The following is a 13,615-nucleotide window of genomic DNA, read 5'->3' on the forward strand; positions in this document are numbered from 1 at the left end:
AGTAGAGCTGCTTACATTCCTTTGCCTGAACACTAAACAAACGTGATACATGCTAAGGTATCCACAAGCAATATTCCGGACTGGCGGCATTGGCTGATATTGATATCGCATCTTATTTATTCAATGCCATTGAATGCTTGTGTTTATCTCATTAATTCAATTTTTGGCACAGTAAACACGTCAGCTCACATTTGGTAGGTTACTCAAAGCTCTATGCACATGCCAATTGAGGGACAAATAAATTTTGACCAAAATATGGGACATCCTGGCTAATATGGGAGAGCTGGCCTGTTAGCCTTAGCTCAGGGTCAGCGATTGGGAGCTGCTGACTGGCCCAGTCAGACCACACAGCCCAGGGCTGGCAGGCCCTCTTCACCAGCCTGGGCTTCACCAGCTTGGGCCAGCGGCTCGAGCAGCGCCGGCGTGCTCATCCACACGCTCCCGGAGACAACGGCGCGTGATTTACGGTCTCTGTAACTCTAATCATCTTTCCTACTCTCGCTGTGTCTGTAAAGCAAGAGGCCATAAAAGCCCTTATAATCTGCCTCGCTGTAATGCTCGCACATAAAAATCACTTAGGCTGGAAAAAGTCCCAGCGCCATACATCTCCTGTCCTGTCTCTCCTCTCGCCTCCCGCCTTCGCACCCTCACCTACAGTCTGAGCAGCGTTCAAACACACAACTCAGACCAGGTGACGCCTATGCCACAGCCTGGCCTTTCCCTCGAGGCCTGCCTTTACGCCGCCCGCATTGCAACGTTCAGCCTTTTTCTGAGCCAGCTAGTGGAAATCTTCCCAGAAACTGCCTCTGCATCTCAGAAATTTTTCCATCAAGTTTGACAGCGGTGTATCTTATGATTCCTCCGCTCAGGGTTGCCATAGGTAACAGAGCCCGTCTGTATGTGTTTCTGGGCACTGTCTGAGGTGAGGAAGCCGGTCTAATGGATGACTCTTGGAGCCAATAAAAAGTGGGCTGTAATCCATTTGGAATGTTCCGGCAATCATATGAAAAGTCTGCCACCAGTCAAGGGTTCTTCAATCACTAAGCTGATTTGACACCTTCTAAAATCGAACATGCAAGCTGGAATATCCCTGTGCACGGCACTACACACAGTATATGGCAATTGTAATACGTACGTGGCAATTGTCATGCTAATGTGCAGAGCATTCCTAATAACCCTACATAATGCAAAAGGTAATTGGGTCAATTTTACTGTAAAAAGACACTTCGGATTTTAATCTACTTCGGCTTCCCTCAGTCAATACTATCGACACAAGTAATTGATTCCATCTGCACTTCTAAGAGTAATTGCAAAATTGACATTCCAATTCTGTACTTTTAAGTCAATCAATTCAATTTGCCCACAACACCAGTAAAGCCACATAGAGACAGGGATGCATCTCTTCTTCCCGAAGGTAGAGGAACACAACAGACATACAGCTGAGAGCTTATTACCTCTCACTGAATAACTTCAGAAAAGTCCTCTTTTATTCCAAAGCTTAATGTCACCCCGGAGGCGTATTTACCTGCTAGAGGTTCAAAGCAGACTTCAAACCCAATCACAGACCATTTCTTTATTGACTCTCACGGGCTCATTCACATTCACAGAGTGTATGACAGTCACATACCAAGAACTCAGTGAACAAATTACTACTGATTTTCTTACACCAATTACAAGACATGACAAGGCTTGGTTGATTCCCCCTAACTTTTAGCGATCTTTTCAGGTCTTTAAATTGCTGCCACGAAAAGGCAAATCAAATGCGGTAAAGGAGTGATTCTTTTTTTTTTTAACTGCGCCTGCCTATTGTGTAAAATTGACTGCCGGTACAGGTGGATGGAGTATTAGAAAGAAGTGGGAAGTCATTAGAGCAAAGCCTACCCAAGACCATGGACAAAGTGAGCCACATGAACTGTGAGGAATAACAGTCATACCAGTGTTATGAAATAACAAAAAGGCCATTGAGTATTCAGCATTACCAAATACATAGTTCTGATCCTAGAGGCAAACTGGTCTACTAACCTTCATAGCAGTGCCAATGTCCATGATATAGCACAGCTAAACAGAATGTTCATGCATAATTTAAATATCATTGCACCTTCCTCTAAACATCCTAGAAACTGAAACACTCAGCAATCAACCATAATAAAAAACTTTTAACTCATTAAGCCTCCTCAGCCTAGTGATCAAATATTTTTGTTGAAATGCACAATCTGTTACCTGTAATATTTAACTTAAAACTTAGAAAGCAATTACAGATTCATTCTGTACCATATAGGTCAGGAATTACTGTACCACCTCCAGAGTCCATTCTACATTGACAGAAATGAAACATTGCTGTACTTGCTGCAGTGAATGCATCATATTCATCAAGCTCCTTTACATAATTACAATGTGCTCCCTTTAACATTTTTAAACAAATGTCTTTCCGTACCCAAGAGCAAGCAAACAATATTGGATGAATACATTCTAACTTGCAATATAACCAGTGTCATTCACCTCATAAATCAATATGTCCAAGAGATCATTAAAGTTCAGCCGGAAGGGAAGACCTTATTTAATATAATATCCAAATATTAAAGTATATCAGCACAAGAGATATTTCCTTTAGAAAATGTGTTGCTAATATCAGTAAGATAACCCTCTAAGAGGAGAACTTTTGAAAATGTATACAAGAGGCTGTATTCAACTGCCTATCAATTAAGAATTAAACCACAGAAGTAGGGATGTTTGCATATCCTTTAACTCAAAACAATTATAATTATTTATTTTTCCAGCTGATTTTATACATTACATACAGTCTAAAATCAATGTAACCTTTTTCTTTTTTTAATTCAGTGTAAGCCAATTTTTGGGGATACTGCAAAGCTCTGTGCTTTTTATTACAAGCTCTTGTCCCTGTGGACGACAACACACTATATACTCTTCTATCCAGAAATAATGCCAATACATCAGTCTCTGTAATGAATAGCACAGAGGAGCTGTTCAGTATGTGGCAGCGATGCAGCGGATGCCACTACCTTGAACTGCAATACGTTTCACAGCAGCTCAAACGGCATGAACAAAGCTTGTTAACCTCGAGGCAAGCTGCATGTATGATAGGAACAGTTCCCCTGTTGTGCTGTGATCCTGCATAATTCAGAATCTCCCTCTTCCATGCCATGTACACTGACAATCAGGTTAGTATATGTATTCACTGAACACAGTATTTACTTGTGACATAATTGGCATTCATGACAAGCCAAACCCATGCCTGCCTATGCACTGGCCAGTGAATGTATTTACATATATTTAATAGACTTAATACATACAATAAGGTTAGATGTACACTGGTAAAGATCCAAAGAACTGATAGCAACACATTTGAAATAAAGAGTCATCATAAACAAAACTGCTGTAACAAACATTTTGTGACTCATATGAGGCATATTTAAGAGAAGCATTAAACTGCCAAAGGTACATAACATTAATTTAGTGTTGTATTGTGTAAAATATCCACCTAAAAAAATTGTAAATGTCAAATTTATACATGCAAGCAATTGTAATATACAATAGGTGAAAGTATTTTTGAAAAATTATTTAAATAATGTGAAATATAAAATACACACTTCTTAAGAAACAGGTTATAGTTAATATTATAATAGGTAATTTTATTTAAGGTATCTATATATATGTGTGTGTGTGTGTGTGTGTGTGTCTGTGTAACAAGACACACTAGTAGTCTACTTCAGAGAATTTAAACATCAGAGTAGGTTGTTATTCTGTATATGGCCAATAGATAGAGTCAAGAATTTCCTCGCATTGGATACTGAAGTTGTGGTACATTTTCTGCAACATAATATTTTCAACCACTAGATGGGGTACTGGACTGGTCAGAGAAGTCTTTCTTAAAGGGATATTTCACTCCTGGGTTTCTTTTTTTTTTTTTTTTTTTTTTTTTTAAGTATTATTTTAGTTTTTGGACATGTTTGTCATTGGCCTGTTTCTTTGTACAATGAAGGATATTTGGGATATTTACAAACCTGCTGGCTTTACAATGCCTGATATAGTGGCATTCAAAGGTTTGTGGTTTAAAGCAAGACAATACACTTCAATTAACTCCAAACAGATTGTACAGCAATGCTATGTCTCCAGAGGTTGTACACATATATATTAGTAATTATTCTTGTAAAAAAAAATTTAATCTTATTTTAGGTTGGAATTATTGCCCGTATTACATGAAACCTAACATCGCTGCGTTCAGGGAAATAAGAACTGATAGTTGTGTTTATAATTGTGAAAAAACTCTACAAAATAACATGTTTATAAGTACAGTCCCTGGAAATATAATGTTACTGTACAAGCTGCTTTGGAATTATCTGAAGTGCATTATCTCGCTTATACCACAATCCCACTAATGCTACTGTACCAGCCATCATAAAGCTGACCAGTCATCAGCTACTTCTGTATCTAAAGTACAGAAGTATGTAAAATAATAATTTAATAATTAATCCTTATTTGCACATAAAAACCATATGTGCCAACAAAAAATACACACTAAAATTTAAATAATATATATTTTTTAAACTCAGAAAGAGAACCATCCCTTTAATTAAAACTTGATGCTGAAACATGTCAATTTCATTCTAGCCACTAGATGGCATACTTGGGTTGACTGTGGCATTGTGTTGTGACCCTGACCATTTGCTCTATTAAAGGTAGGTAACGAGGGCCAAATCGGTTTCCGTTTCTCATGCCAACTCCAGGCCTTAATTATTTAATGAGCCCTAACATTAACGCCATCTGACATTTTAGCTACGGTGCATGAATGAGAGCCAAAGACTGGTCTAGTGCCCCTACATTACATTTTTCACTGTTACATTTGTCACCATTGTTGGTGTATGCAGCCAATTAGCTCATTTAGCCCGGGTAATTTGTGGAAACAAAAACATTTATGCACACCGGCCCTCCAGGACTGGAATTGTTCACCCCTATACTAAACGCTCAGTTCCCTCCTGGTAAAGGAGCCTGTTAAACTGTTATAGCTCTGTTGGTTAAACAGAAAGGTGGCAGAGCAATCATTTCCAATTAGTAGCATGAAGGTCATTATCTTATAAGAGAGAATCTTTGATTGTGGCTTCCCTGTATAATGAAGGCGTTTAAAGTACAGATGGGCAGTCCGAAATATGTAGAACATAAATTGCAATATAAATGGTGATATTTTAACTTCATATCCTTTAACATATGTTCTCCAGTCATAGTGATAGAGAATTTACCAGGTTAAATTTCCTCTATACTATCTAAGCCCCTTGGGGTTCAAGGGGTTGTAATTTTTTAATGCATGTTGTGCACACAATGCACAAGATTAACACTTTATCTAGTATTTCAACTGCAATGGCAATAGCTACTTTTCAACCACAATGACCGTTTGAATTTTTTGAGATTTGTTATGATTTCTCTCACCTTTATGACAGTGTTGATTGCAATGCTTCCAGAAAGTTGTTTTTTTCCCCAATTATTCCTTAGTTCTTATTTCTCCCGCGTTGCACAGTGAAATTAAAGTATTTTAAAATGGGCATTTTACTACTCCTTTACACAACTCTCTATAATGTCCAAATAAAATACAGTATTAGAATGTCTTCAGATTCGTATAAATATGAAAATGATTGAAATAAGTATTCAGCCCGTGTATTTATGACATAAACTGGGCCAGGTGTTTTACAGTTCCTCCAGAGATCACACTTGATACATTAATTAAGTCCACCTTTGTGAATCCACCTGTGTTCAACAGCATGAGTGTAGATTAAATATCACCAGCTGTTGTTCTGCGGTCAGCAAGACCAAGGAACTGCATGTGGAGTTTTGAGTGTTATAATCCCATTGAAAACCTGTGGCTTCACCTGAAAATTACCGCCCGTCAAAGCGCTCCATCTAACTGGGCAAAGTCGGAGCGGATATGCATGGAAAGCTCATACAGACACAGCCAAAAAGACTCAGAGCTGCAACTGCTGCCAAAGGCGTATCGACTGACTCTGGGGGTAAGAGGGACTGGCCACACTGAATCATAAACACACTGCATTTGTTGTGCTGATGAAGAAGGAAAATGTCATGCATTAAATTTTAAGGCTAACGTGACAAAATGGGGAAAAAAGTTAGAGGGGGTGAATAATTTGTGAAGGCAGGCACTGAGCAATGCTGCAAAGATCAGAAACTATTGACGCTCTTTCCATCCAAATTATCCTGCCGGACATGTTGCCACAGGTGAGGCAAGGACTGTTCATTTGGTACTAAAGAAACGGAAGAATTAATTCCCGCTTTGCTGTCTGCAGATTTTCATTCAAATTCATTCATCATTCAAATTGATGTTATATTCCGATTCTTTGCGGGTGAGGAACGCTGCATAATTTCAGCAGAAAGCACTTATCACTGCGAGGGAGGGAAATGGAAAGTGTGACCGCAGCACGTTCCAGCCCGCTCCAGCTATGCGGGATCTCCGAGTCGTGTTCCCCGGGCTGGCCGGACGGGAACTGCGTCATCGCGTGCAATAGAACACCGCAGATATACATTTCAGACAAGGGAGGTCATAACGGCCGGCGGGCTCGTTCGCGCGGCGTTCTGAGCGTGAGCGTTTATCTCCGGGGTGGTGGCCGGACAGCACGTCTCCTAGGGACGCCGTCGCCGGGGCGACACGTCGCGAGGCTTCAGCCGCGACCCTGGCGCTTCCGCGTGAGCGGCGCGGACGGGCCGTGTCCAGCCCCGGTAGGTATTGATCGGGGCGCGAGATGGCTCTTGTTCCTCTATAAATACACGGGGAGTGCTATCAGTGGCGCGCAGGGGGAGGATTAGCTTGTGCTCTCCCCCGCTGCCCTCCCTTTGTCCCTCTCCTCTTTCTTCAGAGGTGGCTATTTCTGTAGACGATCCATAAAACCCGCATCACTTTGCCTGGGGTTCTGTTTCTGCGCTCTGATCAATGGGCAGCAGAACAGGCCCTCGACACTGAGCAGCAGGGTGCCCTTACAACAGCAGCCACGCACAGCCAGAGACAGGGAGGGATGGAGGAAGACAAGGAGAGATGGAGAAAGGGGGCAGGAGTCACAGATGGAGAGAGGAGAGGCAGAGAAGGGCAGGGAAGGACAGAGGAAGGAGGGAGAAGAAAGATGGAGAGAGGAAAAGAGAAAGGGAGGGGCGCATAGGCAGGGAGAAAGGGGAGGACGGACAGAGAGATGGAGGCTGAGATGAAGGGGGAAAGTGAGGGAGGATGGCAGATATAGGGCGGAATGGATAGAGGAAGGGAAGAATGGAGGACACAGATGAGAAAAGGAGAGAGAGAAATAATGAGAGTATGGCAGAGATAGAGGAATAATCAGGAGGGCCAGACTCAAAACTCTTTCCCCCCTTGCAAGCGTACCAACCTGGACTGTGCACCGTCCACAGCAAGGACAGCAGGGGTTGGGCTGGGCCAGGACCTGAGCAGGGATGAAAGTGAAGTTCAAAGAGCAGGAGAACCTTCTGGAAGATACAGGAGTCTCTCACAAATTCAGCACAGACAAGAACATAGCATAAAACCTGCTGTGACACCCCCCCACTGCCTTCACAGTCTCCACCCCTGGCTGAGGTCCTCCAGGGCTTCTCCTGGGCACGCCATGCAGGACAGCTACTCTGAAGTCTGTCCAGAAGAACGTGATGAGCGTGACGGTATCCGAACCAAAAGCGAATCATTTCTCATTCTCGGACCACATAAGACTTATTATAGTACACGCACCAGGGTAGGAGTTAATCCCTTTTTCAGTTCAGTCAATTCAGTAAATGAATTGAAATTCAATGACTGCTCATTGAACATTTCAGTTCGTGAACTCAATTTCAATTAATTTCCTGAATCGACTGCACTGGAACGGGCCCGACCCAAACCCTGGCACAAATGACAGCGCAGTTACCTCGGTGCGTTTGTGGACCGGTTCTGCTCGAGCAGCCTTTCATTCCGTGACTAAGTAAGGCTTTCTAATGGATAAATGCAGGGTATTCACAAAGCACTTTATGTGGCTAGGGTCCACGGAGAGGCCTACAGTACCTCTGTCCCAGTGCGAATAAACTCCGCCCACCTGAGAGGCCCCCCTTTCCAAAAAAAACACAGCAGCCAAGCAGCTTAGGATAAATAATTTAATGCTGTTACACCATCAATATATGTGCACTCTCACAAAAGAGGAGATAAAATGCAATAAACCACTCCCCTCCAAAAAAAAAAAAAGAAGAAAAAAAAACATCAACAGTCCACTTAGTATTGCTTATGCAATCTAGTTTCCCTTGGCCAGTATAGCGTTAGCAAACCTGCGAACTGTCCAAGAAATCTCTGCGACAGAACGCCACACGCGCACACAAACGAGCACACACACGCATGCATGCACACACGAACACACACACACACACACATACACACACACACACACTCTGGTCTACTCTCTGTAGCAGGGATTCCCAAATTAAACATGTCGTATAACCCTTGAACCCACCCCCTCGTTCCTCCATCCCTCCCTCCTTCCCATGATGCCCCAGTCCCCTTACCCAGGATCAGTACCTCTGGGCTTTCCCAGTTTTCTGCTCCAAGCCAGTGTAACAGCTCTGAGGATAATACCAAGTCATTTTTTTTTTGTCTTTTTTTAAATTTTGTTGTTCTTTTTTGGTGTATAAAAGCAAATATCAGTGCTGCATCATTCGCTTTCTAAAAAAAGGCTTGGCAATCCAGTAGGCGTGCGCAGTGTGTGTGTGTGTGTGTGTGTGTGTGTGTGCGTGTATGTGTGTGTACGTGTGTGTGTGTGTGTGTGAGAGTGTGTGTGTGTGTGTGTGTGTGCTAGTTGTCGTGTGTGTGTGTGTGTGTGGAGAGGGGTTGTGGTGTGTTCCACGTGTACGTGGCTAGGTGCAGCCCAGCCCAATCCCCCTCCCCCACCGGCGGCAACAGACATCATGCAGCCACATAAGAATATTCCCGCCAATTACATGGACAGCCTGGAATAAGCCTAAAAGCAGTTTGCTCGCTGGGAAGGCAGGGTGAGAGACGTTTCTCATCAGTAAATCGGACGCACTCGCCCCAGACCATGACGGACGCGGCGACGGCTCGAGGGGAGCCGTGAAAGCGGAGTTTAAGGAGGCGCGTAACTCACGGCGACTGCAGCGGCATCGAGGATAGGGACGGGCCGCGCGCGAAGCATGCTAGCGAGAGCGCGAGCGACAAAGCTAACATGCGTTTGGGCCCAGGGAAAACCCAGCGCCACATCTCCCACAGGGTCAGGGGTCAATTTCACTTTAGTTCAGTCATAGAAACTAAATAAATCAATTAGAAAAAATTGAATAAATACAAATCCCCATGGAACATTTTTTTTGAGTCACGTTAAGCCTACTTGAAAATTGGATTTTCAAGTAGGTTGGATCCTCCCTCTTAGCTTGGACAACTGCGGTGATGCTGTAGCGTTATGATGCCGTTGCTGTAGCGTTAGCTGTACGGCTAACACCCCCCCCAGCACTAACACCACTGCACCGCAGAAGGCAATATGGCGAAACATTTGAATCTTCTAGCCTGATTTTCACCAATGACTGCGGATCTTTCCTGAGCGTAGTTATTGGACGGAACTGAAATGAAATAGAACCGACACCCTCCAAACATCTCCCATTACACTGCTGTTGTGTCCTCCCTCCCCCGACTGCATGAGCCTCAATCCGCAGTTTCACAAGGAAAAACAGAATGCATGAAGACAGTGCCGTTAAAGCTAGCAGAGGAAAAAAGGGAGAAACTCAGCAGTGGTCCTGGATATTTCAACATACGTCTGTGACAAATGGCCGTGAAATAATTGGACAGGGCAATGACCGATGTGTGAGGAGAGACTAATTGAAAAGAGTGATCAGAGGGAGAGGTGTGCGGGGGGGTGTTGGCTGGGGGGCCCGTATGATGGATAATGGGGTCTGCTGTTGCCCCCTGCCTCTCCTCCATCACTCCTGCAAGCTGAGCATCTTTCTCTCTCTCTCTCTCTCATTTTCTCTCTTTGTGTTCATGAAATGTGCTGTGAAGACATGGCTCTCCCTCTCTTGTTCACATATAAAAAGCTGGCTATTACTGCCAATTACTCTACGTCAGGCACCTAACACTGGGTCACCCACAGGCAATCTCAACAAAACACTTTTCACTTTTTTCTGTTCTCCCTTCAGTTCCTCGCGGTGTAAGATGTAGTGATGACAGGTACCAAAGGGTGCCGTACCCTTGATGGACTGGTAGTGTACTGTCACACACACACACACATGCACATGCGCTCTCACACACACACACACACACACACACACACACACACACACACGGGCTCCTGACAGAGACAGCACTTGGGGAGTGTAGAGCAAAATACAGAGTGAGTGTGGGGTCACTGTGTGTGTGTGTCTGTATGCATGTACATGAGTGTGTCAGAGAGAGTGCCTCTGCATTTTTGTGATGTGTACCGGTATGTGTGTCCGTGTCTGATAGTGTGTGTGTGTGTGTGTGTATGTGTGTGTGAGGTGCTGTTGAGTTGGTGTTCAGTCTCCCCAGTTCGGGGTACCCTCTGGGAGAGGTGCTAAGATGAGGCAGGTTTGCTGTAGTCCTCCACACCAGTAATGGTGGCCTTGCAGAAGAAGCAGTCTTTGTTGTTCATTAGGTGCTGGTTGATACAGGCTCTGGAAGAGAGAAAAGGTCAAATAAACATCTGTTAGTGCTTACACAGTCAAAATAACCTTGTCAAAAATGTTTCAGCTCATAATAGATAATATATCTATATAATTTTATATCTATATAATTTTAACCCCCAGGTCCAAGCATAAACATTTAAAATGGTTTTTAATTAGACGGATGGTTCACCTTCTTGACAAGCGACATGATGTGCGGATGCTACATAATTCCAGAACCAGATATGAATGAATGTTAGGTATTCATTTTAAAACTTCTAATCAGACAAGCTCTGAGACAACGCATGCTTTCATTTCCTGTAATGTGCACCGCGATGTGATTCCTTCAGGACGGGTTTACCGTCTTAATTTACATGTGTCTTCGACTGTAATTTGTCAAGAGCCCGGCTGCAGCTAACACCAGCACGCACAAGGAGGCCCCAGGACTGAGCTGGTGTTAGCCTGACAGACACTGGAGAGACTGGGAACAAGCTCCTCTCTCGCAGGTACATCAGCAGTGATCCGCACACGAGCACGCACAGCCCCACTGAATCACAGCCACGCAGCCAGCGCCAGGTAGATTTATCTCCCCAATGAAACATTTATGCTAATAATACACTCTAAGTAACTGCAAACACACATTAATATTACAGGCAGACACAGTCAGCAGCGCGCATTAATCTGAGCAGCAGCAAGCCGGTCAAAAGCAAACATACGGCAGCCCTTGTGGAGTGTGCCCTGCTGATAACTCACACACTGTAGCCTCTGTGAGTTAAATTTGGGAGAGGTGTGTGCACTGCTGATAACACACACTGTGGCTCCCGTGAGTTAAATTTGGGAGGGGAGCATGCAGTGCTGATAACACACACTATGGCCCCTGTGAGCTGAATTTGGGACAGGCGTGTTCAATGCTGATAACTCACTTGCAGGACTTGTGGGAGCAGGGCTTGAAGACGGCAGAGATGGGATGTGCATAGCAGATGGGGCACAGGTCCTCTTCGCTGGTGGGCTGGGAAAGAGGGAGGGAAGCGTTGTGTTAACATTATTTATGCATCACAGTAATGGTGACAGGGGGCTCCATTCATGCGGGTTAATTACACTGTTTCACATTTTATCCATTTACACAGCAGTATGGTTACTGAAACAATTTGGGTTGTGTGTCTTCTCCACTTAAGGGAACAGCAACAAAGACCCACTGGGCAATAAACGTGCAACGCTCTGGAGACAAGCCTGGTTCCAGTTAACCAATACTCCATCCCTGACAGGCTGCTCCAACCAAGCCACTACACCAACACTACGTATCATACCCCCTGTCCTTTTACCGCAAGCCTGCCCAATCACCACGGCCCACCCATCATGGCCCCGCCCTCCCCTCCCCCTGTCCACTCGCTATCTGTCACCGCCCCTCGCCCTTCCCAGCTCCGCCCAGCTCGGCCCAGCACGCCGCCGTCAGCTCATTAACGCCTGACCCAGCGTCTCAATCACGAGGATTCACGAGCAATCAATCACAGGCGCCAGCCCGCCGTCCCGCCATCCCGTCGTAAATAAACCCCCATAAAAGCGCCACGCGCCAGGCGCAACCCGCCGGACCCACGCACACCTGGGCCTGCTGCCCGCCCCCAGGGCGCCGGCGATATTAACATCGCGCTGGTCCCTCCACACGCTGGCACACCTGCTGTAAAAGCACAATTACAGGCACGCGACCGGTCCAAAACGGCACCAAAGGCGGCCGTGACAGGTGGGTCACAGGACGGGCAGCTTGGCAGTGCCACACAGGTTACGTTCACAGACACGTTAAAAAAAAGAGGCCATTTTATAAATGCCATTTTAAAAGTCAGCTCCTGATGCAGGTTCTTAAATGCTGCCATTGAGGTGTGGATCATGTTCCCCTAAATCACAGGATGAATGTACAGTTCATTACACGCAAGAAATCTGTTTTGTTTTTTTAATCCCTGAGGTTCAAAGCAAATAAGTCATTAAGTAAATACATAAATAAATACCGTATATGGTACCTTCCATACACAAATGCATATGAAAAAGCAGGTAGGCCACTCAAAGCTTGTGGTGCTGAACACTAAAGGCATATTAATGTGGGGCACTCAGGTTAGGAAGATGACCAGGATACTGCCCTAGAACGTCATCCCTTCATCCTGTCCTCAGAGGTTCTTTAGACTGGGCTTTCATGCAGATGGGATGAGCATTAATTGAGTCCTCTGTGCCAGATCCACAGAGGAGTGGGGATGAAAGCGCTGAACTTGGCAGAAAAAGAAGCAGGTACTCCCCCCCCCCACCCCTCCCATGTCAGTTATTCTGGTCTCCCCATCCCTCTCTCCATAACCCTTCTCTGGAGCTGCACCCTAGCGTCCCCCCACCCCACCCCACTTTTTTTTTTACTGGGAAAAGAGAAGGTCAGTCTTGCTGAACTAGTCCAGCAACTGCATTGGTAAAACCTGAGGATAATGATGAATGTGTAGCTAGGGAAAATACTCGAAGATTATTTTCTCATTAGACAGCTACCATTAGCTAGCTACCTGATAGCAAGCTAATTACCCACTAACTACAAAAAAACATAAGCAACGGAAGTTAGTATCCAGCGTCCACATTTCTGTTTTTTTCCGGTGTTTGAGTGGTTAACCAACCAAAACGTGACGCTGCTGAGTGATCCTGCATTCAACTGTGCAGGCGTAAAAACACACGGGTCACAAGGGAAGAGTCTTCCTTTTCTACCTTAGAAAACACTGTGGGAAAAGATGCTGGAGTTTTAAAACAAGCGTTCTGTGTGAACGGCCCAGACAGTGTTAAAACTGCAACGACGGGAGAGGACTGCAGTTAAAAATGACCTTTTCAAATCTGGGAGAACACTGAGGTAGTAATAAAACCTCCTGTACCTTGTGAACTACCTCGAGTGTCATGAGTGGTATGAGATACAAAAGGGTGTCTTATTAACCCTGCACTGGCC

The 13,615-nt window shown here is 44.6% G+C and overlaps 1 protein-coding gene across 1 annotated transcript in view; it reads right to left on the bottom strand.

Annotated features, from left to right (window-relative positions):
• Positions 1-8,894: 8,894 nt before the first annotated feature.
• Positions 8,895-13,615, bottom strand: part of LOC135237671 (E3 ubiquitin-protein ligase RNF123) — a 128,194-nt gene continuing 123,473 nt past the window's right edge. Inside the window, 2 exon segments of the mRNA XM_064305008.1 lie at positions 8,895-10,668; positions 11,580-11,665. Of these exon segments, the coding sequence (XP_064161078.1) occupies positions 10,569-10,668; positions 11,580-11,665 (186 nt within the window). The 3' untranslated portion in view covers positions 8,895-10,568.

This window comes from Anguilla rostrata, chromosome 13, assembly GCF_018555375.3.
Source record: "Anguilla rostrata isolate EN2019 chromosome 13, ASM1855537v3, whole genome shotgun sequence".
Lineage (NCBI taxonomy): Eukaryota > Metazoa > Chordata > Actinopteri > Anguilliformes > Anguillidae > Anguilla > Anguilla rostrata.